This window comes from Astatotilapia calliptera, chromosome 12 (assembly GCF_964374335.1).
Source record: "Astatotilapia calliptera chromosome 12, fAstCal68.1, whole genome shotgun sequence".
NCBI classification, from domain to species: domain Eukaryota; kingdom Metazoa; phylum Chordata; class Actinopteri; order Cichliformes; family Cichlidae; genus Astatotilapia; species Astatotilapia calliptera.
Genome location: NC_137433.1, coordinates 30216122 through 30243468, shown reverse-complemented (window position 1 = coordinate 30243468; position 27347 = coordinate 30216122). Strand labels below are relative to the sequence as shown.

At 38.3% G+C, this 27347-nt stretch overlaps 1 protein-coding gene across 2 annotated transcripts; it reads left to right on the top strand.

Moving 5' to 3' along the window:
* The first annotated feature begins 412 nt into the window (after positions 1 to 412).
* Positions 413 to 25205, top strand: gak (cyclin G associated kinase). Of its 2 annotated transcripts, none has more exons than XM_080309368.1 (29): positions 413 to 762; positions 5074 to 5135; positions 5972 to 6031; positions 6440 to 6554; positions 6976 to 7118; positions 7332 to 7457; positions 10468 to 10557; positions 10724 to 10859; positions 11312 to 11424; positions 13187 to 13265; positions 15224 to 15341; positions 18241 to 18290; positions 18430 to 18578; positions 18810 to 18932; positions 19042 to 19175; positions 19281 to 19475; positions 19587 to 19704; positions 19795 to 19874; positions 20049 to 20242; positions 20428 to 20589; positions 20712 to 20878; positions 21021 to 21282; positions 21379 to 21573; positions 21692 to 21829; positions 21945 to 22031; positions 22132 to 22398; positions 22790 to 22938; positions 24111 to 24287; positions 24472 to 25205. In XM_080309368.1, exons 1-29 carry the CDS (start codon positions 621 to 623, stop codon positions 24571 to 24573), a joined length of 3933 nt encoding a protein of 1310 aa, XP_080165494.1. In that variant the 5' UTR covers positions 413 to 620; the 3' UTR covers positions 24574 to 25205. The 2 variants fall into 2 exon arrangements, with proteins under 2 accessions (XP_080165494.1, XP_026043207.1); XM_026187422.2 differs by having other exon boundaries at positions 21945 to 22043.
* Positions 25206 to 27347: the final 2142 nt, after the last annotated feature.

The following is a 27347-nucleotide window of genomic DNA, read 5'->3' as shown; positions in this document are numbered from 1 at the left end:
TTTTCCCCCGAAAATAAATGAACTTAACAAAGGCCTGTTGTGCATACAAGAAGAAACATTCTAAATGGTTTGCTTACAACGAGCGTAAATAAGATTACTAATAGTTTTGTTTGTAATAATTTTTTGTTTAACTTTTACAGTTCCCCCCCTCATTTTGGAGAAAGCTACGTCTTTTTATACGGCCGCTTCATTTAGCCTACTCAAAATTGTAATTCCATTCATGCAGAACGTTTAGGGACAGTTTTTTTAAAAAACTGATTTATATGGGGATCTCAAAACAAGATAATATAAATATTTTTTCCATTAAAAATTAAACAAATGTTAATTTTACCAGTTCTTAAAGGTTTCTTACGACCCTTAAAAGTCAAACCTACCTTTATTTTCCTTCTACGTCATATGACTGAATCGTGTCACGACGTCATCACCCTTCACGGAAGTCGGTGCGGTGATGATGGTGTCCCCGTTTATGTAGCAGCAGGAAGAGGATGTTTGCTTCCATTGAAAGAATAATATCACCTGCTTATACATCTTTGTAACGTAGTGAACTGCTGTAGAGTCTTTCTGCGGACCCGGTGAAGATTTAGACAGCTCACTCCCTCTCCCGGAGGCGGCCCGAAAACATGTCTCTATTCCAGTCGGCACTAGATTTCTTAGCCGGGCCCGGCTCCTCCGGAGCGGCCAGTCGGGACCAAAATGATTTCGTCGGACAAGTCGTTGAACTCGGTGACATGAAGCTGAGAATCAGGAGGGTGATCGCGGAAGGTGAGATACGTGCGCATCACAACAATAAATTTTGGTCACGTCTTCAGCGGCTAGTTAATGCTAGTTAGCTGAATTTGCTAACATGTTAGCATTTGTGAAATACCTCTAGTGGAGTAAGTGATAATATAGTTAGCAAGTGCAGGACTGTGAGCCACCGAGCAAACGCCAGGTGATAATTTGGTTTGGACTGTATCTAACAAGCGCTAAATCAATTTCCAGAATTAGGTACTTCAAGGAGACGGAATAGACATTTCAAAGTTAAACTTGACGTGTCTGCTTTGTGTTACCGCTTTACACCTCACTGAATGCTGTGTGTGTGCAGGCAGAGCTGCGCTTTACGTGTCCACCTTTACCGTCTGTCTTTCTTGGAAACACGGCACTTTTTGCTTCATGAGAAAGACTTGATAAAAGTGTGAGTCAGGCCTGCCGGGCCCGAAGATATGAGTGATGACGGTGTTGTTGATTACCAAACCAATTGATTATCTGTAACAGGGCAGGCTGGAAACTCTTTACAAGTTTCAGTCGAAACAGAGCACTTGAAAAATTCTGCTGGATTGTTTCTTCTGACGTCAACAAGAGCGGCATTCCTGTGCCAGCACTGGTGCCTGCTTATTGAATTTTTTTTTTGTTAAGTATAAAAATATCGTCCCACGTTTGTGGTTAGGGCTGCAGTAGAAACAAGTGAATATCACAGATGCCATAAGGAGAAACCTACTGGTAGGTTTGTGACAGCAAGGAAGGGTCTTGCTGCCTGGATTACTGCTTTTTGAGCGTGTAATAAATATATCAGAGTAGACCAATTATGTACCAGTTTGGACTGATAGTTTAGCATTACAAAGCACTTAATTTGGTAATTGTCAACAGTTTAGTGTGATCTGATTAGTCGATTAGTTTGGTTTTTTATTTCACAAACTAAATAGAAATTGTCTTCCGAGGCAAAAAGGAAAACGCTGATCTGGTGTTCCTGATTTTTAGAGGTATCACTGATTATTTGTTTTTGCTGTGTCTGGAAGTGGTATATTCTGCTTCTTGAGAGCAGGTGAGAAGAGAACATGGCATACCCTGTCAGGTTACACAACATGATCTACTCCAACATTTCACACAAACAATCAAATAATATATTTAGATCCATGATTACTGATGTGATCTCCACCTGGTGACTTGCAGAAAAGTGCTTAAAATTTTGGCTGATTATAGCTTCAATCTCCCAACTGTATAACTATAACCTCCAGTTGGAAAGCCAGCATATCATTTCTTCCATAGCAATTTCCCAGACATCCAAAAACCCTTAAATCTACATAGGGCATCTTTTTATTTATATTGAATACACTTTTATATTCTTAAAAGTGTCTTGGAACACATCTCTATATATCTGTTTTAAAAACCTACTCTTTGACCTACTCTAGTAGAGTGGTCATGGTATATTATTTTATTTTGTATGATGCCCCCTGAAAGCTGCTATAAATTTAGAAACTGTGGAAAGCAGTTCACTCTGAGGGTTAAGGGTGGGCTTCAAATAAACATGCTCCACTTTTCCTTTAATTATCTTTTTCTTTTTTTGTCTTGCCTCCTGTATGGTGTGCACCAGCAAACATGACTATGTTGGCAAATAAGATGGCATTTACTATTGTCTACGGCTGATTTCTACGTGTTTTGTCACATCGATTTAAAGTTGACTGAATATGCAAAGCTAGTGTGATAAAAGACTTTAGTTAAGTCGTAGTTTGTCTTGTTTTTTAATAGAGAACATGCAAAATTCACACAACCAGGAGTCCTCTGGCTGTGAGGCATCATTGCTAACCACTGTACTACTGTTCTTCAGATATACTATCAACTTTCTCTCTTTATTAGTATAATTAGTATTGTGATTTCACTTCCTGGTCCACAATAGTTCGATTCAAACAGGTTAAAGGAAACGCACAAGACCTTCCAAATGAAAGCAAATGGAGTGGAGATCATTTTACACTAAAGCGCTGCCTGTTTCAAACTCCCGTCATGCAATTTCAAAGGTGTCTTTGTTGGGACCTTTTGCTGAGACAAAAACAATGGATTGCTGTAACCAGATGGTTCTGTTTTTTTGTTTTTGTCTACTACACCAGTTATAGTCCTACAATTGTATAACCCAGGCGCACATATTGTTTCAGAGTGAGATTGAATAAATTAGTGTTTGATAAAGAAGGATTTAAGGTATTTTTAAATACCTTTCTGTATTTTTTTCTTAGACTCGTTTGGAAATTGGAGCAGAGAAAATGGAGCTTTTCAGCTTTCAGTCTCTTACCTTCTGTTTTACAAAATTGTGTAAGACATTTAATCTCCGCAGGGAGGTTATCAAAATGAGTTGCATAACACAACATAACCTGTAAGGAACAACACGCTTTGTTGCGGTATTTTGTGTGAGTTGAGAGTTGAAGCACAGGCAAATAAATAAATAAATGTAGGCAGGCACGAGGTCCCTGGTGAGAGTCCCAGAAAAAGAGGTTTTATGAGAACTGGGGAAGTGACCACCATACGCGCATGGACCTATGCAAAGCAACCTGTTAAAGATTAGAAGGCTGGTAGTTGATTTACTCATGTCTGTGGTAATCTTGGCATTTCCTTGTTTGGCTGAGGCTTGGTAAGTAGAAGTATTTGAGACACACACACCCAGACTGAAGTTTCTCCTTTACTAGTCACAGTGACTCGGGGAAAAGAAAATCAAAATAATGCAAAAATCGCCCCCCCCCAAAAACATTGTTCCACAAGTGCATCTGCTGTTTAGACAGTTAGCTTTTATTAATCCCAGATTGATAATGTTATGTCAGTTTAAGTGACTGGCTTTAAGCAGCACAGAAGTTTTTTGTAAAATATATTATGATGAGAATGGTGTTGTTCCCTATGACAGTAGTGTCTACAGAGCGGTATACTACGAAGGAAGTTCAACACAGTCAGGCTTTCTTAGCATTAGCTGGCTCAACAAAACCTTAAGCCATAGCTGGAGATAACGGGTCTCACAACAGTGGTTATCAACTTTCTCTTTTAAGCATGCTTTCCATTTCAGGCTCTGTGTGTGCTCACATAAAAAGGAGTGTTTTCATAGGTCACAACTCCTCCACACAGGCAGAGATCCTATCAGATAAAATGATAATCTAAAAAGAACAGCAATAGGCGAACAGTAAATTGATAGGATAAGATAAAATAAGATAAACCTTTATTAAGTCCCACACATGGGGAAACTTTAAATTGCAACACTCTTGAAAATAAGACAAAGTATTGCTACTGAAAATCATTAATCTGGTGACTTTGCCGATTGTTTCTAACATGAAAGGTGCTCTTTAGAGCTCTGATAGTTTAAATTCGATACTTTTAAACATTAAATTAGGTTATTTGACAAAATCAATTTGTCAGCACATCAGATTAAAATACATTTTCTTGATTGAATACGTATTCTTGGTGTGTTCTCTGTTTTATAATTGCTGCAATTCTAGCAGTGTAAAAGAGAGTTAGCAACAGATTAGAATCAAGGATAACAAGGTTTAAACATTTCCTGCATCACCAAATGAATACATGTTCCAGTGAGAATGCAGGTGTCCAGTTTGCATTGCTTTAACTTTACAGCTGGGCTTCATTTGTGATCTTACTAAGTTGCAGCTTAACAAGCTGCAGAAATGACACATATTCCCATAGGAGAAAATCTATATTACAGTTAAAACTTGCTGTAAATAAAAGAATAAGTAAAAACTTTAGACCAAAACTCTGAATGTAACCTGTGCCACTTTTTGTAACACAGAAAACTCATAGCTGTTAGTGTTTTATTAATTGTAATTTATAAAACAGCCCTCTACTGTGTATATATGGAGAGCGATTATTATAGAAAAATGGATTTGACGACATTATAAGCAGTCCAGGTTTTAGCTGCATCTTCAATGAACAGGATACCCAGTAGGGCTTACAGTCAGTCAGTATTGCATGAAATCAAGTGGTGCATGTTGTAATGGTTCCATTCCCAAGTTAAAAAGGAAAACAAGCACTTGAACACAGCATTAATACAAAAACTAATAATGAATTTAAATATTAAACATGTCTTCCCACGTGGTTTATTAATTAATTATTAAGTGATTTTGTCATTTTAATTTCAGAATAATTTAAACATAGACGTTTGATAATAATCCAGGACATCAACTAGACAGTGTTAGAATATATCCTGGTCAGTATCACAAAACTCTTTCAGTATCCTGAACATTTGAGAATCGTCAACCCAACACTAAATCATAAAAAACTGTAAATTAAATCCTCATCTTCTTCTTTTTTTTTTTTTTTTTTTTTCTTTTTAAGGTGGATTTGCTTTTGTATATGAAGCCCAGGACATGAGCAGTGGTAAAGACTACGCCCTCAAGGTAAGATGAGGTGTACTGACCCATACCCTCATTGTTAAAAATGTTCCACTGTTACGTTTTGGCTGTGTTGCTCATCACTGAGCATGTATTTGTTAATGTGCGTGTCATTGTGTGCACTGTATTACCCAATGCATCAAATCAGGCACATTAGCTCTCCTTACATTGATTTTTACATTCTTCAGCACCTGCTTTTAATATGCAAAACAGACAAAGTACTGCAGGTTATTAGTACATGCACTTGTCAGCTTGTGTAATGCATTATTGTCTGCATTACACTGCTGAATCAAAACATGCCATTGGACGCGTCCCTTAACAGAAAGATTTTCCCTTTTTATCTATACAGCTGTACTAATGAGACAGTAACTTAAAAAAATGTAGGCTTAGCAATGTGGACGGCCGCTTACCAGGTAGTTTGTTGTTCATATGCAATATGCAATTATTGCAAGTCATTTTGTACAGAATGATGAAGCTCCAAACAATTATGTTTGCACCGTTTCCTACTTACTCAATTCTGTTCATGCTGTATCATATATATATATATATATATATATATATATATATATATATATATATATTTATATTTATTTATTTATTAGCTTCTCATTTAAGTATAAAAACCTCAAATGCTGAACAATTAAATTTTCCTTTGAGTGTATTTATCAGATAACCACATAAATTATCTTTAAAGTAATTGTAATTTTACTATTATTAATATTTATTTTGTTTGAAGCTAATGCTTTATAGGCCGTCTATTGCAGTATGCTAGTTCAGTCCTGTTAGGCATGTATTATGTTGATCACAGAACAAAGCAATGGTCTGTATGCATTTTTTTCCAGAGACTGCTGTCTAATGAAGAAGAGAAGAACAAAGAAATCATACAAGAAGTCTGCTTCATGGTATCCTTTAATTATTAATGAGTAAAGCACAAAAGTGTTTCTGTAAAAAGTTGTTTTTTTTTTTTTTTTTAACTTCACACCTAATGTTAATATATAGCTGACACTAAACACCCATAGATCATCTGCCATATCTCTCTATTCAGGATTTCCTTCGTCATCACATCTCTCTTAAAATGCATCTGGTTAATTTTTTTCAGCTTTTGAGTAGTTTGCTTTTTGGACACCTGCTGTAATCTAAAACTGCGGATAGCTTAAACAAAGTAGGCTGACATGCGACAGGTGAAAACCAGCAGCTTCTGCCACTAGAAACTGGTTATGATTGTGATTTATGAAATGGCAAATTTAAGGCGAGGCTTGTCACAGCAGCAGTGTTTATTCTGTATGTTCCTTCACCTGCTGGCTCTATAGAAAAAGCTGTCCGGTCATCCAAATACGGTTCAGTTCTGCTCTGCAGCCTCCATCAGTAAAGAGGAGTCAGACACCGGGCAGGCTGAGTTTCTGATCCTCACTGAGCTGTGTAAAGGTAAAAACACACACTGCTACACACAGAAACGCACTTTTCCCAGTTTTGTTTCTTTAGTGCTGAATCAGTTCTTACTCATTCATGAAATGCACATGCAGTAATTCAGGGGTGCTGGAACTGTTTCTGAGTAACTCCCACTGAAAGGCATTCATGATGAAAGTTTCCTGTCTGTAGCCTTCGTTTCCTGCTCTGCTTCCTTTTTGTGTAGTTACAGCAGACAAGGTTTTTTTCATTCAGCAGTTTTTCAGCTTTCTGAGCAAATACCTTACTGCTTACCACAATAAGTATGTTAACAGAAATAAATCACTTGTAGGATGTGTGCAAAGCACTTTTTCTTTAATTTTGTAATTTTATTACTAAGTACAAGACTTTTATCTACAGTTTCACATTCTTTTGTGTTTTTGTACCTCTTTCACCTCAGGTCAGCTGGTGGACTTTATTAAGAGGGTAGAGCAGAAGGCTCCTCTATCATGTGACACTGTGCTAAAAATCTTCTATCAGGCGTGCCGCGCTGTTCAGCATATGCACAAACAGAAGCCTCCCGTGATACACAGAGACCTTAAGGTTTGTCTGCCTCTGGTATTTAAAGGATGACTGATGTGTCAGAGAGGAGAATAAAGAAAAATGCACAATATACAGTGCAGTTGTTTAGTTGGTGCTTTTACTTATGACCACGTTTTCATCATATCATGTGCTGCTGCCCTTGTTCTGTCTCAGAAGTCTTACTTATGGCAATTAAATGAAATGCTAACTCACTGCTTGGTTGATGTGTTGCAGATTGAGAACCTCTTGATTAGTAACCAGGGCACCATCAAGCTGTGTGACTTTGGCAGCGCGACCACAGTGTCACATTATCCAGACTACAGCTGGTCCGCACAGAAGAGGTCAATGGTGGAGGATGAGGTACCTAAGCATGCAGACAGTTCTTGGTGATCTTAACAGTGACCTGCTTATACACAGTGTCGGGAAGGTTACTTTTAAAATGTATTCCACTACAGATTACAGAATACATGCCCCAAAATGTATTCTGTAACGTATTCCGTTACGTTACCCAATGACAGTAACGTATTCTAAATACTTTGGATTACTTAATATATTATCATGCTTTTTACAACTACGTGAATGTACTATTGCTGTGTGATTTATTACTATTACCGAAGGTCCGCGGCTCCGAACCGCAGTAAAGGGACCTCTGACTAATACGGCAGGTTCCATGTCGGGCTTGTAGCCGAAAAATAGCTTTACTTTGTTGTGTGGGTCAACTTTGCTTGCGAGAGACAGAGAGAGGCGTTGAAAGACTGCTCCAGCGGAACTTATTGTTTTCGGAGGAAAACACAAACACAGTGTACAGTCGAGTCTTAATAGGTGCAGTGGTTATTATTATATTTACATGCTTCCAGCTCCCGTTTTTGCTCGGTGACAGCTCGTACTTTTCCACTATCCTTTTTTTTTTCCCTCCTCTTGCTCACAGACACATAATGTGTATGGCGGTCCATTCTCCCTGTAGCACGGACTACACTGCCCATGAGGCTACGTTCTTTAGAGCTATGCCCGTAGCATTCTGCCTATTAGCTTAGCACAACAACAACAACAACAAAAAGGCGCTCTCTCACCCAGGAGGCACATAGTCGCAGAGAGAGAGCCTCGTCCTGTAACCATGGCAACCGTAACGCTGCCGCCTGGAACAACAGAACGTAGCTGTCAAACAAACCCAAACAATCCTGACCCACCACCGCAGTGTAATCCATTTATTTCAACAAAGTAACTGTATTCTAAATACCACCTTTTTAAACTGTAACTGTAACGGAATACAGTTACTCATATTTTGTGTTTTAAATACGTAACGGTGATACATGTATTCCGTTACTCCCCAATACTGCTTATACAGTACATGCGCTGTTAAGCTGTATTGGGTATTATATGAGATGATATTTTCTGAGTTTCATTAATATTGAAGTCTTATCTAAGATTTTGAACATATAGATGGATTAATATATGAATTCTAAAGTTATTTGATTTAAGTCACTTATTATAAAGCAGATTTAAAACAACAGGAGGAGGAGTCACCTCTCATTTCCTGAAATTTTGTTTCCATGGTGCCAGACTTTCTTTTAATTTTTTTAAGTGATCTTTAGCAATAGTTCTCTACAATAGTTTTCCAGGCTTTCTGAAGGTCTGTCTTTGGGCATTGGCTCCTTTCAATCGGAAATATATTTTTAAGCCACTTAACACTGATCTACAAGTCATTCATGCTTAAAAAAATTACTTAAATATAACATAACTGACAACTTAGCAAAGAATCAACTTAGGCAATTTGTTACCAGCAGCCTGTCTCAATAGCACATCATTTGTTCTCATTTCTTTAGTTGACAAAAAAAAGTAAGAAAAAACCAAAAAGCTATCTTCAGGAGATGAACAGTATCTCAAAGTTGTGTCCTTGAGAAATAAGAAAAGCCCTTGCACAGAACCTGAGAGATGCATCTGTCTCCTCAGTTGATCTCTCTACTGTTCGGTCTCAGTGGAAGGGTGTCTGTCAAGAAGCCATTCTTAAGAAAACCAGGAGAAAATGGCAAATTAAACAAGAGCTAGATTGAAAATCAGTTATGGAATGAAAAGGCCAGAAGAAAGGTACAGCAATGAGTGTCTACAGTCGTGTGTAAAACAGTGCAGACTGTAGGGGTCTTTTATAAATTGATGGAATTATGAAGGAATAAAAGTATGGTCAGATTTAGATTCACCATGTAATACCATCTTAAAAAAACATGCACTATAACTGGAACACTATCAGTCATAGCTTTGCCTCCCCAGAGCCCGAACCTTAACATTATTGAGGCAGTGTGGGATCTTTTTGACAGAGAACAGAACAAAAGGCAGCAAACATCTAAAGAACTTTGGTTTTCCAGGTTTCATGAAGGAGATTCCAATCTTGAAGATTTCCTAATGAAATTGCAAGAAAACTTGATAGCATAAATAAAGGTGGTCATAATGGGAAATGCACGTTTCAATAAATTGCTATTCAAACGTGCATTTCCCATTTTCTTAGCAATGCAAAGAAATGAGGGAAGCTCAAAATATTTGCACAGTACTGTAAATAAGGAAAGGAATCAAAAGTATCCATAAAGTTTAAAATTAAAAAAAAAAACATGACAGACAAAGAAAAATGCTATTAAAGATCCTCAGAGTGAACTAAAAGCAAGAGATAAGCAGCGAATGAAAACGGTAAATAGTAATTTCATCACTGATCACAAGATTGTGTTGATACCCTTGAATATGTGATTAGAGATTAAAGGTTGAAATCTGCTTCACAGGTAGACATTTTATATGGTTTTAATTTTTTAAAGAAAACATAAAAGGAAAACCGCAGCCACTTTGATTTCATTTTGTTTCCTTTAGTTGCTTTGTAAAAAGTAGGATGATTAATTGAGAAGACAAAAATACACGTACAAAGACAGAGTGGGTCAGTGGCAGTATTGATATGGTGTTGAGCATAAACCAGAAACCTTTAATTGGATTAATAGCCAGAGGTCCAGGAAGCCCTAAACAATCATGTAAATTATATTTGTACCATAACCACACAGCTGCCCACTTACACACTGGAGCTTTGCCACAGATGAATTTCGAATGCAGAACACCAGAGGTCTTGGCTTGTAAATCTAATAGACTTCTTGTTTACCAGGCACATGTTGCACATAATAGAATAGAATAGAATAGCCCTTTATTGTCGTTGTACATCTACAATGAAATTATGGAGATGTGAGTAATGTACTCATCTTGTGCACTTCTTGTACAGCGCACATGGCTTTTTCAGTTCTGTCTAATCGGGAGAAAGAATTTTACAAAGATTTACAAACATATGACTTAAGCTTGATATTTGCTTTCATGTCAATTCATTTTAAAAAATGTTTTTCTGTAGATAACAAGGAACACCACTCCTGCGTACCGAACGCCAGAGATGATCGATCTCTACTCCAACTTTCCCATCAATGAGAAGCAAGACATCTGGGTCAGTCATTTTCAGACATTAGTGTACCTCCATTTATAATTTAGACACAACTGACTTTCTCTTCTTCTGCCTTTGTTTTGATTGTCTTTTGATGCATGTTTTTGTGTTTTTGCTGTAAACAAAGGAGTTTGATTATTGTACTGATCATGTGTCGTCTCACATGCAGGCTCTGGGATGCATCCTCTACCTGTTGTGTTTTAAGCAGCATCCATTTGAGGATGGAGCCAAGCTACAAATTGTCAACGGAAAGTACTCCATGCCTCAGAACGACATGAAATACACTGTGTATCATGACCTCATACGTATGTACTGCCCGTCAGGCACCAGTCCATTTATTAATCGATACCAGCTAAATGCCTACAAGATAAATCTGATGCCTTAAGCCACATTATACCTTTACCAGACTGCCAGATGTTTAGCACAATAGCATTCATGTAGAAATGTCATGCAATTCAATGCAGTACAAAAATGCATTAGTGATTTAAAAACTTTTAACAATGTTAGTTTGGTTAAACAGTATACAGTTTAAAGTAAAAGTCGGATTCTTTTTCTTTGTTCACCTTAATTTCTGTGTATGTGATTGATGACCAATCGGTTATTAATTAATTTTAATCAGCTTTCTGCCATTTTTATTAATATTTTTACAATTGTGTTGTCCACAAACATCAGTTATGCTATCATAAATTTTTATTTGTATCTTTTTTATAATCATACTAACTTCAACCCACATTCTACCCATTCTCCTCCTCTTCAGGTTCCATGTTGAAGGTGAACCCAGAGGAGCGTCTGTCTATTACAGAGTTGGTCAACCAGCTCCAGGAGATAGCAGCAGCACGCAACGTCAACCCCAAGTCCCCCATTACTGAGGTAAATGCGTGTTCTAAAAGTACCCTCGTCATTGATGTAAGATGTGATAATACGGAAAAAAACACTGCACATTTACAGTAGTTATGGTAAGGCTTGCATGTCTAATCCTTTAATACGTGTAAAGTAGCTCTTGAATCTTCATCTTGAGTTCATCAGACGAGTTGGTAGCAGTTAAAACGTTTCTGCTCCAGGTATCGGTTTTGAATTGTTGACAGCTTTCACAAGTATTTTAGAGTAAACAACATGATTGGTTAAGGGCACTGAGTCTCATCCTCAGTGTGTGCCAGCCTGTGAAGAGGCTATTGACAGGCCAACCACACGGCTTCTTCCTCTGTGTGTGTTTGTGTAAATGTGCACATGTACACACACAACTTGAACACTCTCAAATTGCTGATGCGGTTACATTTGCTAAGCCTCACATACACCACACACAGACGCACAAACACACAAGCACAAAGGAGTCTGTATTCTCTTTCCCAGCGGCCTCTCTTGCCAGCTGGTAAGGTCTTAATGGGCCAAAAAAGAGGGAGAGAGACACACAGAGGTGAAGACTGAGAGAACTGAAATTTAAAGCAAACATGAAGTGATACCAACAGTTCAGTGGTAACACTGTGTTTTCATTGGCATGGTCGGTGTTGCTTTTTGTCACCTGCACCACAGTAGCTAATTGAGCACAATCAGATTTAAGATTTAATCAGGGTTTTGGAATAGAAATCGTTTTACGCTGCATGATGGCTGACCATATTCAACCTATCAGCCCCAACTCATTATGATTCTTACCGCAAATCCTTAAAAATCCAGGTACTTATCACTAAATCCTCGGTCATTGTTGTGATTGACATAAAGCTGCTTTCAGTTTCAACATTTGCCAGGTTTACACTGATTTCATTGCATTTTCCTTGTTTTGTGCTGAGTTGGTCAGTGTCAGTATCCTGAACTAAATTTATATTAAAGTACCGTTTAATCATTAGGAAATTAGCAAATCAAGGCAGATAGACTTTTTTTTACATTTCTACAAATTTCTCTCTAAACTGAATCCTGATAAGGCTGGTAAGTGTGTGCAGAGTGAAGGCAGATTTGGCGATTGCTGATCTGATTAGGGTTAAGAAGGGGTTTCCCTGCTGGATGTAAGGAGATTATAATCCTCGGACTTCTACTCCTCCTCTTCCTCCTCTCCCTGCTGCAGTTCAGCACAGACATATGGAGAGGCTGAGAGGAGGGAAAGGAGAAAACTTGTGAGGGAAGTGAGACACTGAGAGGGAAATAAACAAGACAGTTACGCAGAGGCTATTTGGCTGTTGAACACAAACCCCAGATCGACAGCGATCATCTGGCACAGCCTGTTTTTAATTTGTTGTAATTTATCGACTTTTTGGAGTTACAGATTTGTATTTTATTGTTTTGTTTTTTTTTCATTCAGGGACCTGACGTGTGCTTAACACATTTTTTTTCCTCCTCCTTTGTTTAAGGCGCTCTGACTGTTCATTTTCTATCAAGTTCCATTTTTATTTTATATATTTAAAAATTGTATATTTTTGGATTTTTTTTTTTTTCTTTTTTTGGATATTTTCGATGATGTTTTTCTTTCCCGGGGTGGTTTAGCCATTGTGGGTATTTTTTTTTTTTTTAAACACAGACAGTCCAGGTCACAGAACATCTTTCTTTCATCATAACTTTTTAAAATATTGTTGACCTGCTCGTTGCAATGTTAAGTACGTATTACTGTTGGCGTCCAGTGTATGATGGATATGAATGTCTGCAGCTGCTGGAGCAGAACGGAGGTTTTGGCAACAATGGAGCACAGCCATCAATGCAGATCCACAACAGCCATAACAATGCAGGTAAATTGTTTTTTACATTTATTTTTCTTGTTGTTGTTGTTGTTGTTGTATGACAGGGTTTTGGGTCAGTGTTTGTTAGTTTGTGTTTTTATTGTGTTTATTTGTTTCAGGTGTTAACACTAAAGTATAGGAGACTAATACTGAAGTTCTTGAAAACACTATTATCGATATTTTTATATTATTGATATTTCATTCTTTCCTAAATGGAAATGTCACAACATCTTTATTTGCACATTTCATATTCATGATCTGTATAACCAGCTGTGCAGTGCATTTTAGTAGAGTTGCATTATGTTTCGAGAAACTGCCTACTGCTCATTTACTTAAAGTTGAGTTCTGTACCACATAATGCAAATCAGTAATGACCTACATACGTCAACATCTAGGCAATCCTCTAAACTACCTGTTGCTGATTTTAAAACAAACACAGATTGAGCACCTGCGGGGTTTCTATAAGTCCTTTTTTAAAAAATTAGTTTAAAAAACAACTCTGGCTGGTTTGTTTTTCGGATAGACGTTCACAGGCTTATTGGTTTCTGTTTAAAATCCCTGCACAAACAGCCCTAGCACAAATGTACTCAGGTCTCAGGCCTGATTGTAGAAGGCTGAGAGAAAGAGAGAGCACCTGTCAGTCGCTGTTTGGTAGAACACCAGTCAAATGTCTATTGGTGAGAAAATGCGTGACTCCTTTTGTTGAAAAATGCCCCTGTGGGCAGGTACCATTAGAAACTGCTAAATCCACATCTTTCCTATAAAGTTTATCATTGAGCTGTGATTGAACATGACATTTAATTTCTCAACCGTATCCCTGAAAGTCACGCAATAAACACGGTAAGCTGGTATGTTAGTCACCATCCAGCTGTTGACACATTTCATACACATGCCAGGTCTTGCATATACAAAGTCCTGTGAGACCAGTAAAGGGTTCCTCTTTGTCTGAACGAGGGCCCAGTATGATGTACTGTCAGGAAACCAGCTATTTTTAATGGTAGAACAAATCCTCTTACTTGTTACAATATCTGTTCAGGTTCCTGGCATAATGAGTCAGACAGTCACTATAAATGTTTCTCAACAATATTTTTTTCAATCTGTAACACACTAATTTTGATGTATCATTAGCCTTAACCTGCTAAGAGCCTCTTGTGTAGTATAATTAGCAATGTTTATATCACGGCTGATAGTGGTGTGCTCAGATTTCAAGTTGTTTTTTTGTTTTTTTTGTATGTGAATCTGTTGCAAAAGATAATTTGATTCAAATGCACCTTAGGAAAAAATTAAACATTACATATAGAGACCATGCATTAGTATGCAACAGTGTGACTGTCCCACCATACAATAACGTCTCATTTAAATGAAGTAAATCATGAAGGATATAAAAATAACTAATTTACGTGTTGTTGTTTTTGGAAGAAGATTTAGATTATTTATAGCATAAGCTCTAAGTGCTCGTTGGGAAAATTATATTTGTGTCTGTCTGTTTATCTCAGTGAGCATAATAGGCTTATTTTTCACATAAATATCCACACAGACTTGTACGCACACAGACACACACACAGACCTGCAAGCTGTCTCCTGTCCACTCACTAAGAGGATTTCTGCACTGCCTGTCAACCATCTGTCGAAAGGCAGAATATGTTTGCTCTTTCCTGTGAGGAGTGGCTCCAACTGCCTGTTGTTGCACCTCGGCATCAGGCAGCTGCATTGCAGCTAAAATAAACTGATTTTATCTGAAATATTAATTGGTAAAACGCTTCCTTTTGAGCCCTTTTGATGAAGCCCAGAATGTAATTAAGTATTTATATGTGCATGATCATTTGTCACAAGTGTCATTCCTCTTGCAGCTAATAGGTGCTGGGTGTGCTTTCACCAGCCAAACCGATTGTAAGTGCTTAATCTCAGGCATCGCTCTAAAGTCATTATATTTACCATATTCTTCTTTTCCTCACCATTTCTTATAGGTGTATATGACCCCGATCAGTCTGGCAGTGGCCTGTTTGATATCTTAAAGGGAGGAACAGAACGCTTTTTGACAAACATAAAGGATACTTCCTCCAAGGTCATCCAGTCAGTAGCTAGGTAAGAAGCCTCTCGTTATCGGGAGTATTATTGCTACATTTATTTATTTTGCACTTTTGTCATATGTCTTTCAGTTAATCTTCATCATTATGTATGTATTTTTTATTTTGGGAGTTAACATACATTTCAGTTAAACTTTTCACATTTGACATTGGTTATTATAACTTAAAATAGTTCCACTACGGTATTTACTTTGGCACTGACAAATTTGAATTTCCCGTAATGAAAGGATGCACTTTTGGTCCTATAACAAATTTTTAATTCAGACATCCAGCAAATGGCAACCATTTTTAAGCAATACTGTTTCTCAGTCATGTCATCATCTGTTATCATGTTTCATCATAGTTGCAAAGGCCTAATGTGAAAGCAGTTGTCTGCGTATGTCTCATTCTCACTCATACCCTGATCCCAGATTTACCTTTAAAAGGAACATTTTGTTGTCTGCTGGTCAAAAATGTGGTTCTACACTCAGATTTCATGTGTAAGGTCCCAGGAAATGACACACAGTTCATCTGTCCTCCCTTTATTGACCATTGCTATACAAGCAAGTCACTGGATTTTCTGGGCTGCTACACTTGGCTGCACTGGCCAGTGAAAATGGTAATGATTGCTGAAGGTATAGAAAGATTAAACAGCAAAGTGTTCCTTTCATAGTCCCATTATCCGCATCTTTAAAGATTTGCCGTCTCATTTGGTTTTGCCATTGACTTTTTTTGATGATTTTGTTTTGTTTTTTTGTTTTGTTTTTGTTTGTTTTTTCTTCCTCTCTGTCTCAAACCCTCATGGTCCCACTATGTGTCCATCTCCTAGCAACCCAAGGTAAATATGGGTCAGCGGAATGCGTCAGTCCATGCGTTACTCTGTGTTCTGTAGTGTGTGCTTGATTTAGTAGGAAAGAAATGTTGCACATCTTCTGTTGCTCAGTGCCCACCATCCTAGCTTTCTGATCCTAACATCACACATTCAGTAATTCAACTGAGTGAATGCAGAGCATGATGTGAATGGACAAATTCCCATATATATTGGTGAAATAACTGGAAAATTATATCAGCGAATGACACAGTAGGGCAGACTCACTGTCCGTGAGTTTTCCAGGAAACTATTTTCTGCAAATGTAAACTCATTTTATGAGAACTTTGTTTAAAGATAACTAGAATTGGTAGCATAGCAGTGATGGCCTTCGATTAAAAGGGTAAAGTACTCATTAACTTCAATTAAATGGCCCTTAATATAGCAATCATATTTCTTGCTATAAAGTTTAAAAAATATGCATTTTTCTTTTCTGTCTGAGGGAAACAACAACAACCTTTTGATTTTTGCTTGTTGTTTTTGTCAAATCAAGTGTGATAGCTCATTTAGTTCAATTGATTTCTTACTTTTAGATAACTTTTATCTTATAACTCCACTAACATATCCATAAAAAAATTCACATGTTAAAAATAATTAAATTTTTACATATCTGTATAAAACTGATGTCATGGACTTAACATTAAGCAGTAATTAAACAAACAATATAGAGCTTAAATGACTTGTTAAGCCTGAGCCTTCGTCTCTGATTCTTCAAACCATGTGACAACACTTAACTATGGACTTGCTGAGTAACTATGTCTGGAACTGAAGATAATGAATCCATACAAAAGTAGGCCAAAAGAAGCATCCAGCTTGAAATATTCCATTTACTGAAATGTAATGAAGAAATGACAGTTACAAGGAAGGTAAAGAAAACCATCCAATACAACTGCATATTTGCTGGAGAACAAATGCAAAGTCACATGACTGCAGGAAGCTGTCGTTTTGACACTGGAGTTTTGGTGTAGCTTGACTCAGCTGTGCTTTTATGATCTACATGGAGAATCCCATGATATCCAGTATTACTTTTAATTTAACTTCAGCTCAAAAATCAAAAAGGCTATTTAATTTACATTTGACTGTTTTCATCTGTTTCACCTTTTTATTACATTTCTCTTTTCAAACCCGTTTTATCTGCTATCTGAATCATCACATTTAATTAAGTTGTCATTCAGTTGCATGTTTTGCTATTGCTTTTGTTTTTTGGCTGTCTTTTTCCTTTTAGGGTTTACCTTAACTCAGAATGTCCATATTGTTTTAATTAAAGTAGCTTCGGCATGGGTTGCAAATGTATAATTGCAATCGCAACTTTATATGTAGGCTGTGGTATACAAGTATGAGTGACTGTTTGACTGAATGTTGGAAGTTTTATTATGGTTCCACTACTTACCTAATATCATTTTCACTTATATGTCTTAATTTGCATCATCTATTTATCCTAATACTGATTAATACAGATGAATTTAATCATCATAGATGGGCTAAGCAAAGAAACTGAGCTATGGTTTGTTTGTCTGTCCTAAACTGTGCAGTAGAAATCAGGCTGTGTTCTTTTACCTGTTGTCATTGTTCCAGTATGATTGCATGTGCAGTAAGATCCAATGAAACCTAACTACATAAGTTTTTACTGCCAGTATTACTTAATACTCACTATTTGTAGTAATGAAAGTTGCCGTAATGAATGCTGACAACAAGCATCTGCCAAATGCTTGTGCTATAATAAAGACTCAGCGGAAGGATAAACTGGGGACTGTCTTAATCGATTTTGCATAATTATTGAGGCAATATTCATCAAAACTGTTTAAAACTTTGTACTGAATGGCTGCTCTGGCAGAGATTAATATTTTCAGTTAATAATATTTCAACATCTGAGATTCAAAACCAGAGTTGAAAAGTTTTTGTCCAGCTTGCATCCGTTGGATTTTTTTTTTCCAGTCTCCCAGACATTAATCACCAGTTTAATTTCCTCTATTTTCTTAAATGTATCATTTATGCTTCTAACTTTGTTTACATACTGCTTTTATAACGGCACTTGTCATTTCTGTTACAGCTATGCCAAAGGGGACCTGGATATTTCTTACATCACCTCCAGAATTGCAGGTAGGTAAAGTGCCCGAACACTTTAGCATTCAGTGACTATTATTTGATTGTCAAGTAATTTAATATTACAGAACAAGCATAGCATCACTGGTTACCCGATTCATACATGCCTGTAATGAACGTGTGTGTGCGCGTGCAGTCATGTCTTTCCCAGCAGAAGGGGTGGAGTCTGCGATAAAGAACAACATTGAGGATGTCCGTCTGTTCCTCGATTCACGTCATGCTGGCCACTACGCTGTGTACAACCTCTCCAAACGATCATACAGGCCTTCTCGATTCCACAACAGGGTATGCACTTTGTGATACAAGGTTGTGTTGGTGTGGGAAATAACTTAAACCAAGGCTAAATTATAGCTTTGTGTTATACTTTGTTTACTCTCAATGATCACAGGTATAGTAGTGTTTCTCTGTGCTTTTGTCATGCATAAGCTTATTATTGCCACAACAGTAGCTATTGTTGAAGCATGTGTCCTTGTTACGTCACTATTTCAGTAATTTGTATTATTTGTGCGCGCCCAGGTTTCAGAGTGTAATTGGCAGCTGCGTCGTGCCCCTAACCTCCGCAGTCTCTACAGCGTATGTAAGAACATGCATCTATGGCTCAAACAGGACCAGAGGAACATCTGTGTGGTACACTGTCTGGTAAGTAAGTCAGTCCTTTGAGCCTGCGCTTGTAGAGAGGAGTACATGGTGTCAAATTGAATGGAGTGTCACCTGTCATAAATTTAATGTGTACCCTTTCTGTGTGCAGGATGGCAGAGCAGCATCAGCAGTGGCAGTTTGCTCCTTCCTGTGTTTTTGCCGCCTTTTCACCACTGCTGAGGCAGCAGTCTACATGTTCTCAATGAAACGCTGTCCACCAGGCATAGCACCTTCACACAAGAGGTATTGAAAAATATTCAAGTTAAAATGTGTAGAAAAGAGGACTGGTGTGTGTTGGTCATCCTTAGTAGGTCATGTATCAAATACTACATGATCTCAATTTTGCAGGTATATAGAGTATATGTGTGACATGATGGCAGAGGAGCCCATCATCCCTCACAGCAAGCCTGTAGTTATTCGCTCCATCATCATGACACCAGTGCCGCTGTTCAACAAGCAGCGTAATGGGTGCCGGCCATTCTGCGAAGTCTACGTTGGGGACGAGAGGGTGCTCACCACATCACAGGAGTATGACAGGATGCAGTAAGTTTGTTTTTTTTTTTGGTTTGTACAAGGATGGCCTGACAAGTTTCCCTTTATTTTAACAATCTAACATGTATATTACTCTTTTCCTCTCACAATCTCATGTTTCAGGGATTTTAAGATGGAAGATGGGAAAGCGGAGATTCCTCTCAATGTTACCGTTCAAGGAGACGTGCTGGTGGTGATCTATCATGCAAGATCTACGCTGGGAGGACGTCTGCAGGCAAAGGTATAAATACAGACACCCTTGCTTAAAGCCTCGAGGTGGCAATGAATATGAAGAAATGCACTTTTCAGAGCATTTATAATTGTCTTTCAGATGGCGTCCATGAAAATGTTCCAGATCCAGTTCCACACAGGCTTTGTACCAAGAAATGCAACGACTGTCAAGTTTGCCAAGTACGTATGTTGTCTTGATCCATAACATACTGCTGCAGGTTATATTTTCTTATTATTTATTAACAGCTGAATGTGGTCTTCATTGTTAAACTTTTACAGCTGCACTGCTTGTAACAAGTAATTTAAACTATACTTTCTTCATTATTTCTTTTTTATCTGCTTGTTGTTTTTCAGGTATGATTTGGATGCCTGTGACATCCAGGAGAAGTACCCAGACTTGTTCCAGGTCAACTTGGACATTGAGGTTGAACCCAGGGACAGGCCCAGCACCAAGACTCCTCCATGGGAGGGCTTTCAAACCAAAGGCCTCAACCCCAAGATCCTTTTCTCCTCTCGTGATGAGCAGCAAGAGATCCTCAGCAAATTTGGTACATGGCTTTACTTGGCCTGAATGTTAGTTTAGTAGTGGAGAAGCATTGGTAAAAAGTGTTGTCATCTGTTTATTTTATTTGTATATTAGATGTTTTACTTCTTACGTGGCTTTAAGGTGCTTTTAAGTTCTTCTAAGTTTGCTTCTACAGATGAAATAAACTTGGATCCTTTATCACTGCAGGTAAGCCCGAGTTGCCTCGTCAGCCAGGTTCTTCAGCGTTTTATGACTCAGAGTCGGCCCAGCCAGCTCAAACCCCAGACAGCTCCAGTGCAACAGAACCAGAGTCTCCGATGAGCAATGATACTAATTCCAGCAACTTTTTCCAGACCCTAGACTGGGAAGGTAATGTACTGTCATATTCTGTTCTGTTAATCTGTAATGTGTAATTCTATTAATCCGTGTAGCATTTTCTTACAAACCTTTCTCTCTGGAAAATCTCACTGACTAGCTTCCTGTGATTATAGATGTACGTAGCGCTCAGGATGCCTCAGACAGTCAAGAAGGAGGATATATGAATGACCAGGAGGATCTGAGTGATCAGTCAGAAGGAGAGTCCTATTCTTACTCTGCCACCAGTGGAGAGCCAATGTCACGTGACCACAGCGAGCCGCTGTTTGATTCTGACTTTCAGGTGCAGAAAATCTTTGGCTGGCTTGTATTATTTTATCAATAAACTATTACCCCGTTTATCACACTGTTAATTACTACCAAAATTCTTTATTTCTTGCATCCATGCATTTCTTTATTTTCTTGGTTTCCTTGTCTCCTCTCAGACGGCTTCTCCTGCAACACAGGAGGCTCCTCCTGAAGACACAGCTGACCTCTTGGGGTTGAACTGTGACCCTCAACCTCCAACCATGTCCTCAACTTCGTCCTCTGCTCCACAACACGGAGATCAGGGAGGAATGAAAGCTGCTTCTAGCAACAGCGACCTCCTCAATGACTTATTTGCACCTCCTGCTGGTCAGACTGGAGCAGTGCAGGAAGACTTGTTCTTCAGTGGGCCAGCCAGTGGAGCCACACCAGACCAAAAACGTAAAAGCTGAGGCTTCACACATGCTTACTGCATTATTCTGAGATTTTTGGGGTTGCACTTAATAAATATTTCCTGTCACTTTGCCTGTGTTGCAGCCATGGGGGATCTTTTTGATCCGTTTGGGATGGGGTCGGGTTCTGGTGTTGGCTCCAGCGTTGGTTCATCTCGACAAGCCTCTGGACCAGACCTGTTTGGAGACTTGTTGGGTTCTGATAGTTCAGCAACCAGTGGATTTGGTTCAGCTCACAGCAACGCCACTCCTGCTTCCAACACCAGCCTCTTCAACCTCAGTAAGTACATCAGTTCCTTGACGTCCAGCTGGATTTCATATTCTTTCTTCTGGTAACATTTTGTATTTACACTGGAAAGAGTCCATTGTTGACACTTAGGATGTTTGTGTTATTACAGATAAGCTTGTAAATGATACCCCTAAAATGACATCATCAGCCAGCCAACCAGACCTGCTGGGTGGGTGGGACAGCTGGGCAAAAGGAACCACTGCTGGCATGAGCACCACTGCCAGTAAACCAAGTTATACCAACACAGGTAGGAGAAACCTTTCTTACAGATCTTTTGGTGACTGAAAAATTTTGAGATTTAAAGCCAAAATCAAAATTGAAACCAGATAAAAGTGTTGACTTGTATATTTTGATCATTTTAGCTTCTGGTATGCCATCCATGTCAAAGGCCAAGTCTCAGACCTTTGATCCTTTTGCTGACCTAGGAAACCTGAGCTCCAACTTGCCAGGTAGGAGCTCAGGTAAGCTGAGGAGTTATTTCCATAAAAGAGGAAGACTGTCAATCTTATAAGCCTTTACATTTATCTCATCTCCATCTTTTTCCTATAGGTTCCTCCAGCAGTAATCTTTCTGGGCCATCCTTCAGCACAAAGGGTCCTTCTTCCTCTTCTTCCTCTGCTAAGCCTCAAGCTCAGCCATGGCAGTCTGCAAGACCCACCTCAGCCCAGAACAAACCTTGGATATCTGGATCTGGCCCCAAAGGGTCTTCAGCTTCTCAGCCTGCAGGAACCCAGTCCTCTAAACCCAACTACAACCTTAACTTCTCCAGTGTGATCGGTGGGAGAGAAGAGAGAGGAGTTCGTGGGCCTGGATTTGGTAAGAGAGACATGATTACAATACTAGTTATCTATTTTGAACAAAACAATAGCGGTGATATTACAAAGTTAAATTAAGTTTTTATAATTTAGAAAATTAAAAATGAGTAGAAAACCGATTGATTCAGTTAGTTTGTCCAGAATTTTGCCTTGCACTGTATGTAATTAGCAGTAAGCAGGGGAGACCATCAGCAGCTTAAAACAGAGGTTGGAAACTAAAAAGATGGAATTTGGAATATTTATGTTCATTACTTTGCTGATTTTCAGTTATTATTTTATATTTCCCTGGTCTTCTCATAAAAGGCTTCTCATTTTATGACTAACCCTAATAAATGCCCATAAAATTTCCATATCATAAATAATTTCGTTTTATCTGTGCTGCTGACACTCAGGGCCCAAGCCAAAGGTAAAGGAGGATGATTTCGGGGATCTGCTCTCAACTCAGGGTTTTGCTTCTAAACCTGACAAGAAGGGACCAAGGACCATTGCTGAAATGAGGAGACAGGAGATCACAAAAGACATGGATCCTCTCAAATTACAGGTAGGTAGCAAACTGAACACATATGTGAAGTCACTTTTATTTATATGCCACATTTAAAAACAGAAGTGCATTAAGATATAAATAAAATCTAAAACTCACATAACCATGACTGCAACCATAAGAGTTAAAAGGTAAATGTGCTAAAAACATGGTTACAGTAAAAAGGAAAGCAAAAATTAGAAGTGAATAAATGCATTTACAAAAACATTCAAATATAATAGAATTTAATTATTAAAAAATAAATGAATGCATAAAATTGGAAACAGTAACCAACTAATTAAGCTTTTATAACATCAACAAAAATGATAGAGACTTGTCTAAAGGCAGCAAAAAATTGGCAGATCTTTAGAAATGGCTTGAAATTTTCAGCTGTTAAATATGATTTATTATGTTTCATCTGTTTCATGTCTGCAGACAACAATGAAAGTCACTTTTTAGGCAGTAGTGGTGGGCTAACAGGAGATGATGGGAGGATGAGCTAAGAGACTTGTGGCAGAATATGTGAAGGGCATGTTGGACACTTACAAACACACAGTGTGTGGCCCTGGAGAAAAATCTAATCCTTGTGAAAAGAGTCACCATTGTCCACTGACACAAAAAGCCAGCCAAGGATGACGACCAAGAATCTCGGTTTCATAGAAAAAAAGAGTCAAGCAATGATAATGTCAAAAACAACCAGATTTTCCAGTGTTTGCAATGTCATCCCATCTATATGCAATATCTGTTTATGAACTGCAAACAGCAGTGCACTACTTTTCTCCAAATCATCATTCAACATGCCTGGGCACCCAGTGAAAATTGTCCCCTTACTGGTGACTTTTCCATCTTTAGCCTGTGCTAATAATGCGGTGTGTACTGTGAGCAATCAACTGATTTCTTGGAAACATGGTAGAGTTGTCTTTTGTTTTTTTTATTACAAAATCTGTTTGCATTGTTATTAAAAAAGAGTGATTCAAAGAATGGTCAGAATTGGACATCTCTGAGTTAATGAACATTTTGGGCTTGGCCACGTTTTTGCATACTGCGTCACACATGTAGCAGGTGATTTTACTAAACAACAATAAGATTGGGTACAGCTAGGATGCCTTTTGGCAGGTTAAACTCTGCTTTCATCAGCTCACTCATACAGTAGCCTCCAAGTAGTAAAGATTTGTTTTGTTATCATGCTGTAGATCTTGGACTGGATCGAAGGGAAGGAGCGAAACATCCGAGCACTGCTGTCAACTCTACACACAGTGTTGTGGGAGGGTGAAACGCGCTGGAAGCCTGTGGGCATGGCAGACCTGGTGTCAGCTGACCAGGTGAAGAAATACTACAGGAAGGCTGTGCTGGTTGTCCATCCTGATAAGGTACAGTATCAAATACTGTGAAAGTGCTTTAAAACTTAAAAAAAGGTGCAGCTCCTCTGTTTGTGAAACAACAGGAAATGAGATGAATCTCGAGTATGAGTTTACGGTCTTCTTTCAGTATGAATGCTCTTGTTTTTCTGTTTTTAATTCAGTATTAAACTCCAAACCTTTGAATTCTCTTCAGGCAACGGGCCAGCCTTACGAACAGTATGCGAAGATGATCTTTATGGAACTGAACGACGCCTGGTCAGAGTTTGAGAACCAGGGATCCAAAGCACTCTTCTAAAATCCTGGCCTGGATTCCAGCTAGACCAGACCAGACCGGACCAGGCCGGACTGGATTTGGCCTAACAAAACAGGAGACTGGGCCAGATTGGACAGGACTGAGCCCACATTGGGCCTTAGGGGCAAAAAGCCTCTGAGAGGTGTCCTCTCTTCCATTCCCTCCCCCCTCCTTTACTTTCTTCTGTTTCTTCGATCAAAAAAAAAGACCTTTTGCCTCATGTCTGGCTGTAATGAAAGTTTCCTTGCTGGTCTATAAACAGCCAGTTAAATAAACATTGTGATTGGTCTTAAACTCACTGCCTACCTGCATGACTGCCTGAGTGGTGCTGCAAACATCAGGAGGAAGGATTAAACAACAATCACTGAGAAGACAAAGTGGGAACAAAATCAGATAATACAAGGACTAAAATTATCAAGACGACTATCATGATAGTGATATTCAGATAAAACACCCCAACACTAATACATTAGCTGTAGCTGAATAGTTAATTCATTTGTGCTCGACACTTGTGCAAACAACCGGTCCTTAGCTGAGTGGCAAACCTGAACTGAGTGTGGCTGTAAAATAGCTAGCATGTCAGCCAACATGAACGTTTGCAAAATGTTGTCCTGAAAAATAAGTTTTTATGTTTAGTTGCCTCAAAAGAGCCAATGCTGCTGCTGAATCATACTTGCTGTAGCAGGGATTGGATTTTTTTTATAAAGATCCTGCAGTAATGCAGAAGTAGGATTTAAATCTCCCCAGGATTTTTAAACATAAGATCTATTGAAAATGACCTGTATTACCTGTACTGCTGCACCTTCAGGGGTGAAGGCTTCTTTGGAGTTTGTTCTCCAGACAATTGCCTGCTGAACACTACTAGTGCTGCTTGTACCATTCTAATTTATTTTGCTGCACACACTCCTGAGATTGATGTTAAATCATGCTATAAACTCAAGTGGGCAGTCTGTTGTTTTTGAAGTGCTCTTTTAATCCCTCCCACTCAAGCTACACCATGTAGCTAACTGCATGCTCTCCTACACCAGACCTCTAAACAACTTGAGGTAGTATGTTTGATTTTTTTTTTTTTTTAAACCAGGGTAGTCCACATGGGCAGCAGCTTTTCTTCTTTTTCTTTTTTTTTGGATGAAGTGCTCTTTTTCTTGTAGCAGAAATGGAGAAGGGATCTCCATCGTAACTGTCATTAAGCCCTCTCTGTCTCTTTAAACTTCGCCCACCTCCAGCATTTAGTTTTGTTTTTTGCAAGAGGAGTAACTAAAGGATCGAAAAAGAGAAAATGGTGATTTAACCTAGTTGCTCTGTGTTTTCTTGGTTTTTTTGGGGGGGTCCATTCTGTGTCTGTGTCTGTTTGCTGATTAATCATCACTTTTTTTTAGCTTCATGGCTGTTTGTGTGAATGGTTGTGTGTGGGTGTGTGGAACATAAAGAAACCTTGTTGGATAAAATGCTTTCTTGTCTGCAACCACATTTTTCTTCTTAATTTAATTCTCAGCCTGTCCCGCACTTTGTTATTATTGTTGGTTCACGACTCTTTCCAACTCATTTTACCTTGTTTTCCTTTTTTTTTTTTTTTTTTTTTTTTCTTTCTTTGTATTTCACATTTTACCTCATGGACCAATCAAATCACCTGTTTTCTTATTTATTACTATTTTTTGGGGGGGAGAGGGAGGGAGGAGGGGTTGGTAACATGTATTCGTGCATATTAATGGCACAAATTGACCTAATATATATATAAGTGGAATGTGATGAGTTGAAATGGGGAAAGTGGTTATTTGATCACAGTGAGCCTCTTTGTTACTGTCATTCCAAAGTATCAAATATCAATACGAATGTGCTTTTACAAATATATATATCCTCTCAATTGTTATGTGCTTATCAGTTGTCCATTCATTTGCCTTTTTTTTTTTTTTCTCTTAAAACAACTTTTCAAATTTTTGCTTCTGTTTTCCATTTTGAAATTTTGTTACCATTCAAACAAGGGGGCCAGCAAAAGGAAAAGAGGTAAAAGTTATTTTGATGCTTGAAGTTTACTTGAGTCTCTCATCCACAATATGACATAACAGTATAAAGAGTGTTGATGGCAAAAAAACAAAAACAAAACTACACATCGCATCGGCAGTGTGCTGTACCAAATTACATCCTACTAATATGAATGTAGATTTCATTGCAAAAACAAAAAAATTAAAATCATTTTGACCTGAGGCAAATATTTGGTTGTTTTCTTTCTTTTTTGGTGGGGTAAGCGGAGCCTTCACATTCAGAACCAAATAGTCTTCTAAATTAGGAAAAGCTCATAAGTAACTTTAATTAGGCCTGGGCATGGATCCAGGATGGAGCTCCAGGAAACACAAGTGAAAGATATTTAACTGAAGCCAGGATTTTATCCGGTTGGAAGAAGCCAACAACAGAAGATAGAAGAAGGGATCCAGACACGATGGATCCATTGTTTATGCCAGATTTTACATGTTGCAGCAGAAATTGAGATTCAGCAAACCAGGAAGTGTTTTTTCCAATCTTCTGCTATCCAGTTTTGGTGACTGTAACCTGTTTCCTGTTCTTATTTGAGTTACTGTTGAGTTACTGTTGCCATGTTCAAAGACGTGCAGCTCAGGTTGAAGTAGCTTGCAGACTTCATGCTATTTATTGCAAATATTCTTTCACATCTTCTGGCCCAAATGCAATTTCTGAAGCTTTAGTCCCTCTATTATTTGTCTTTTTCAGCTGCACTCTCAAGAGATAAAGAAAAAAAAAAAAAAAAAAAAGAGTTTTACTAA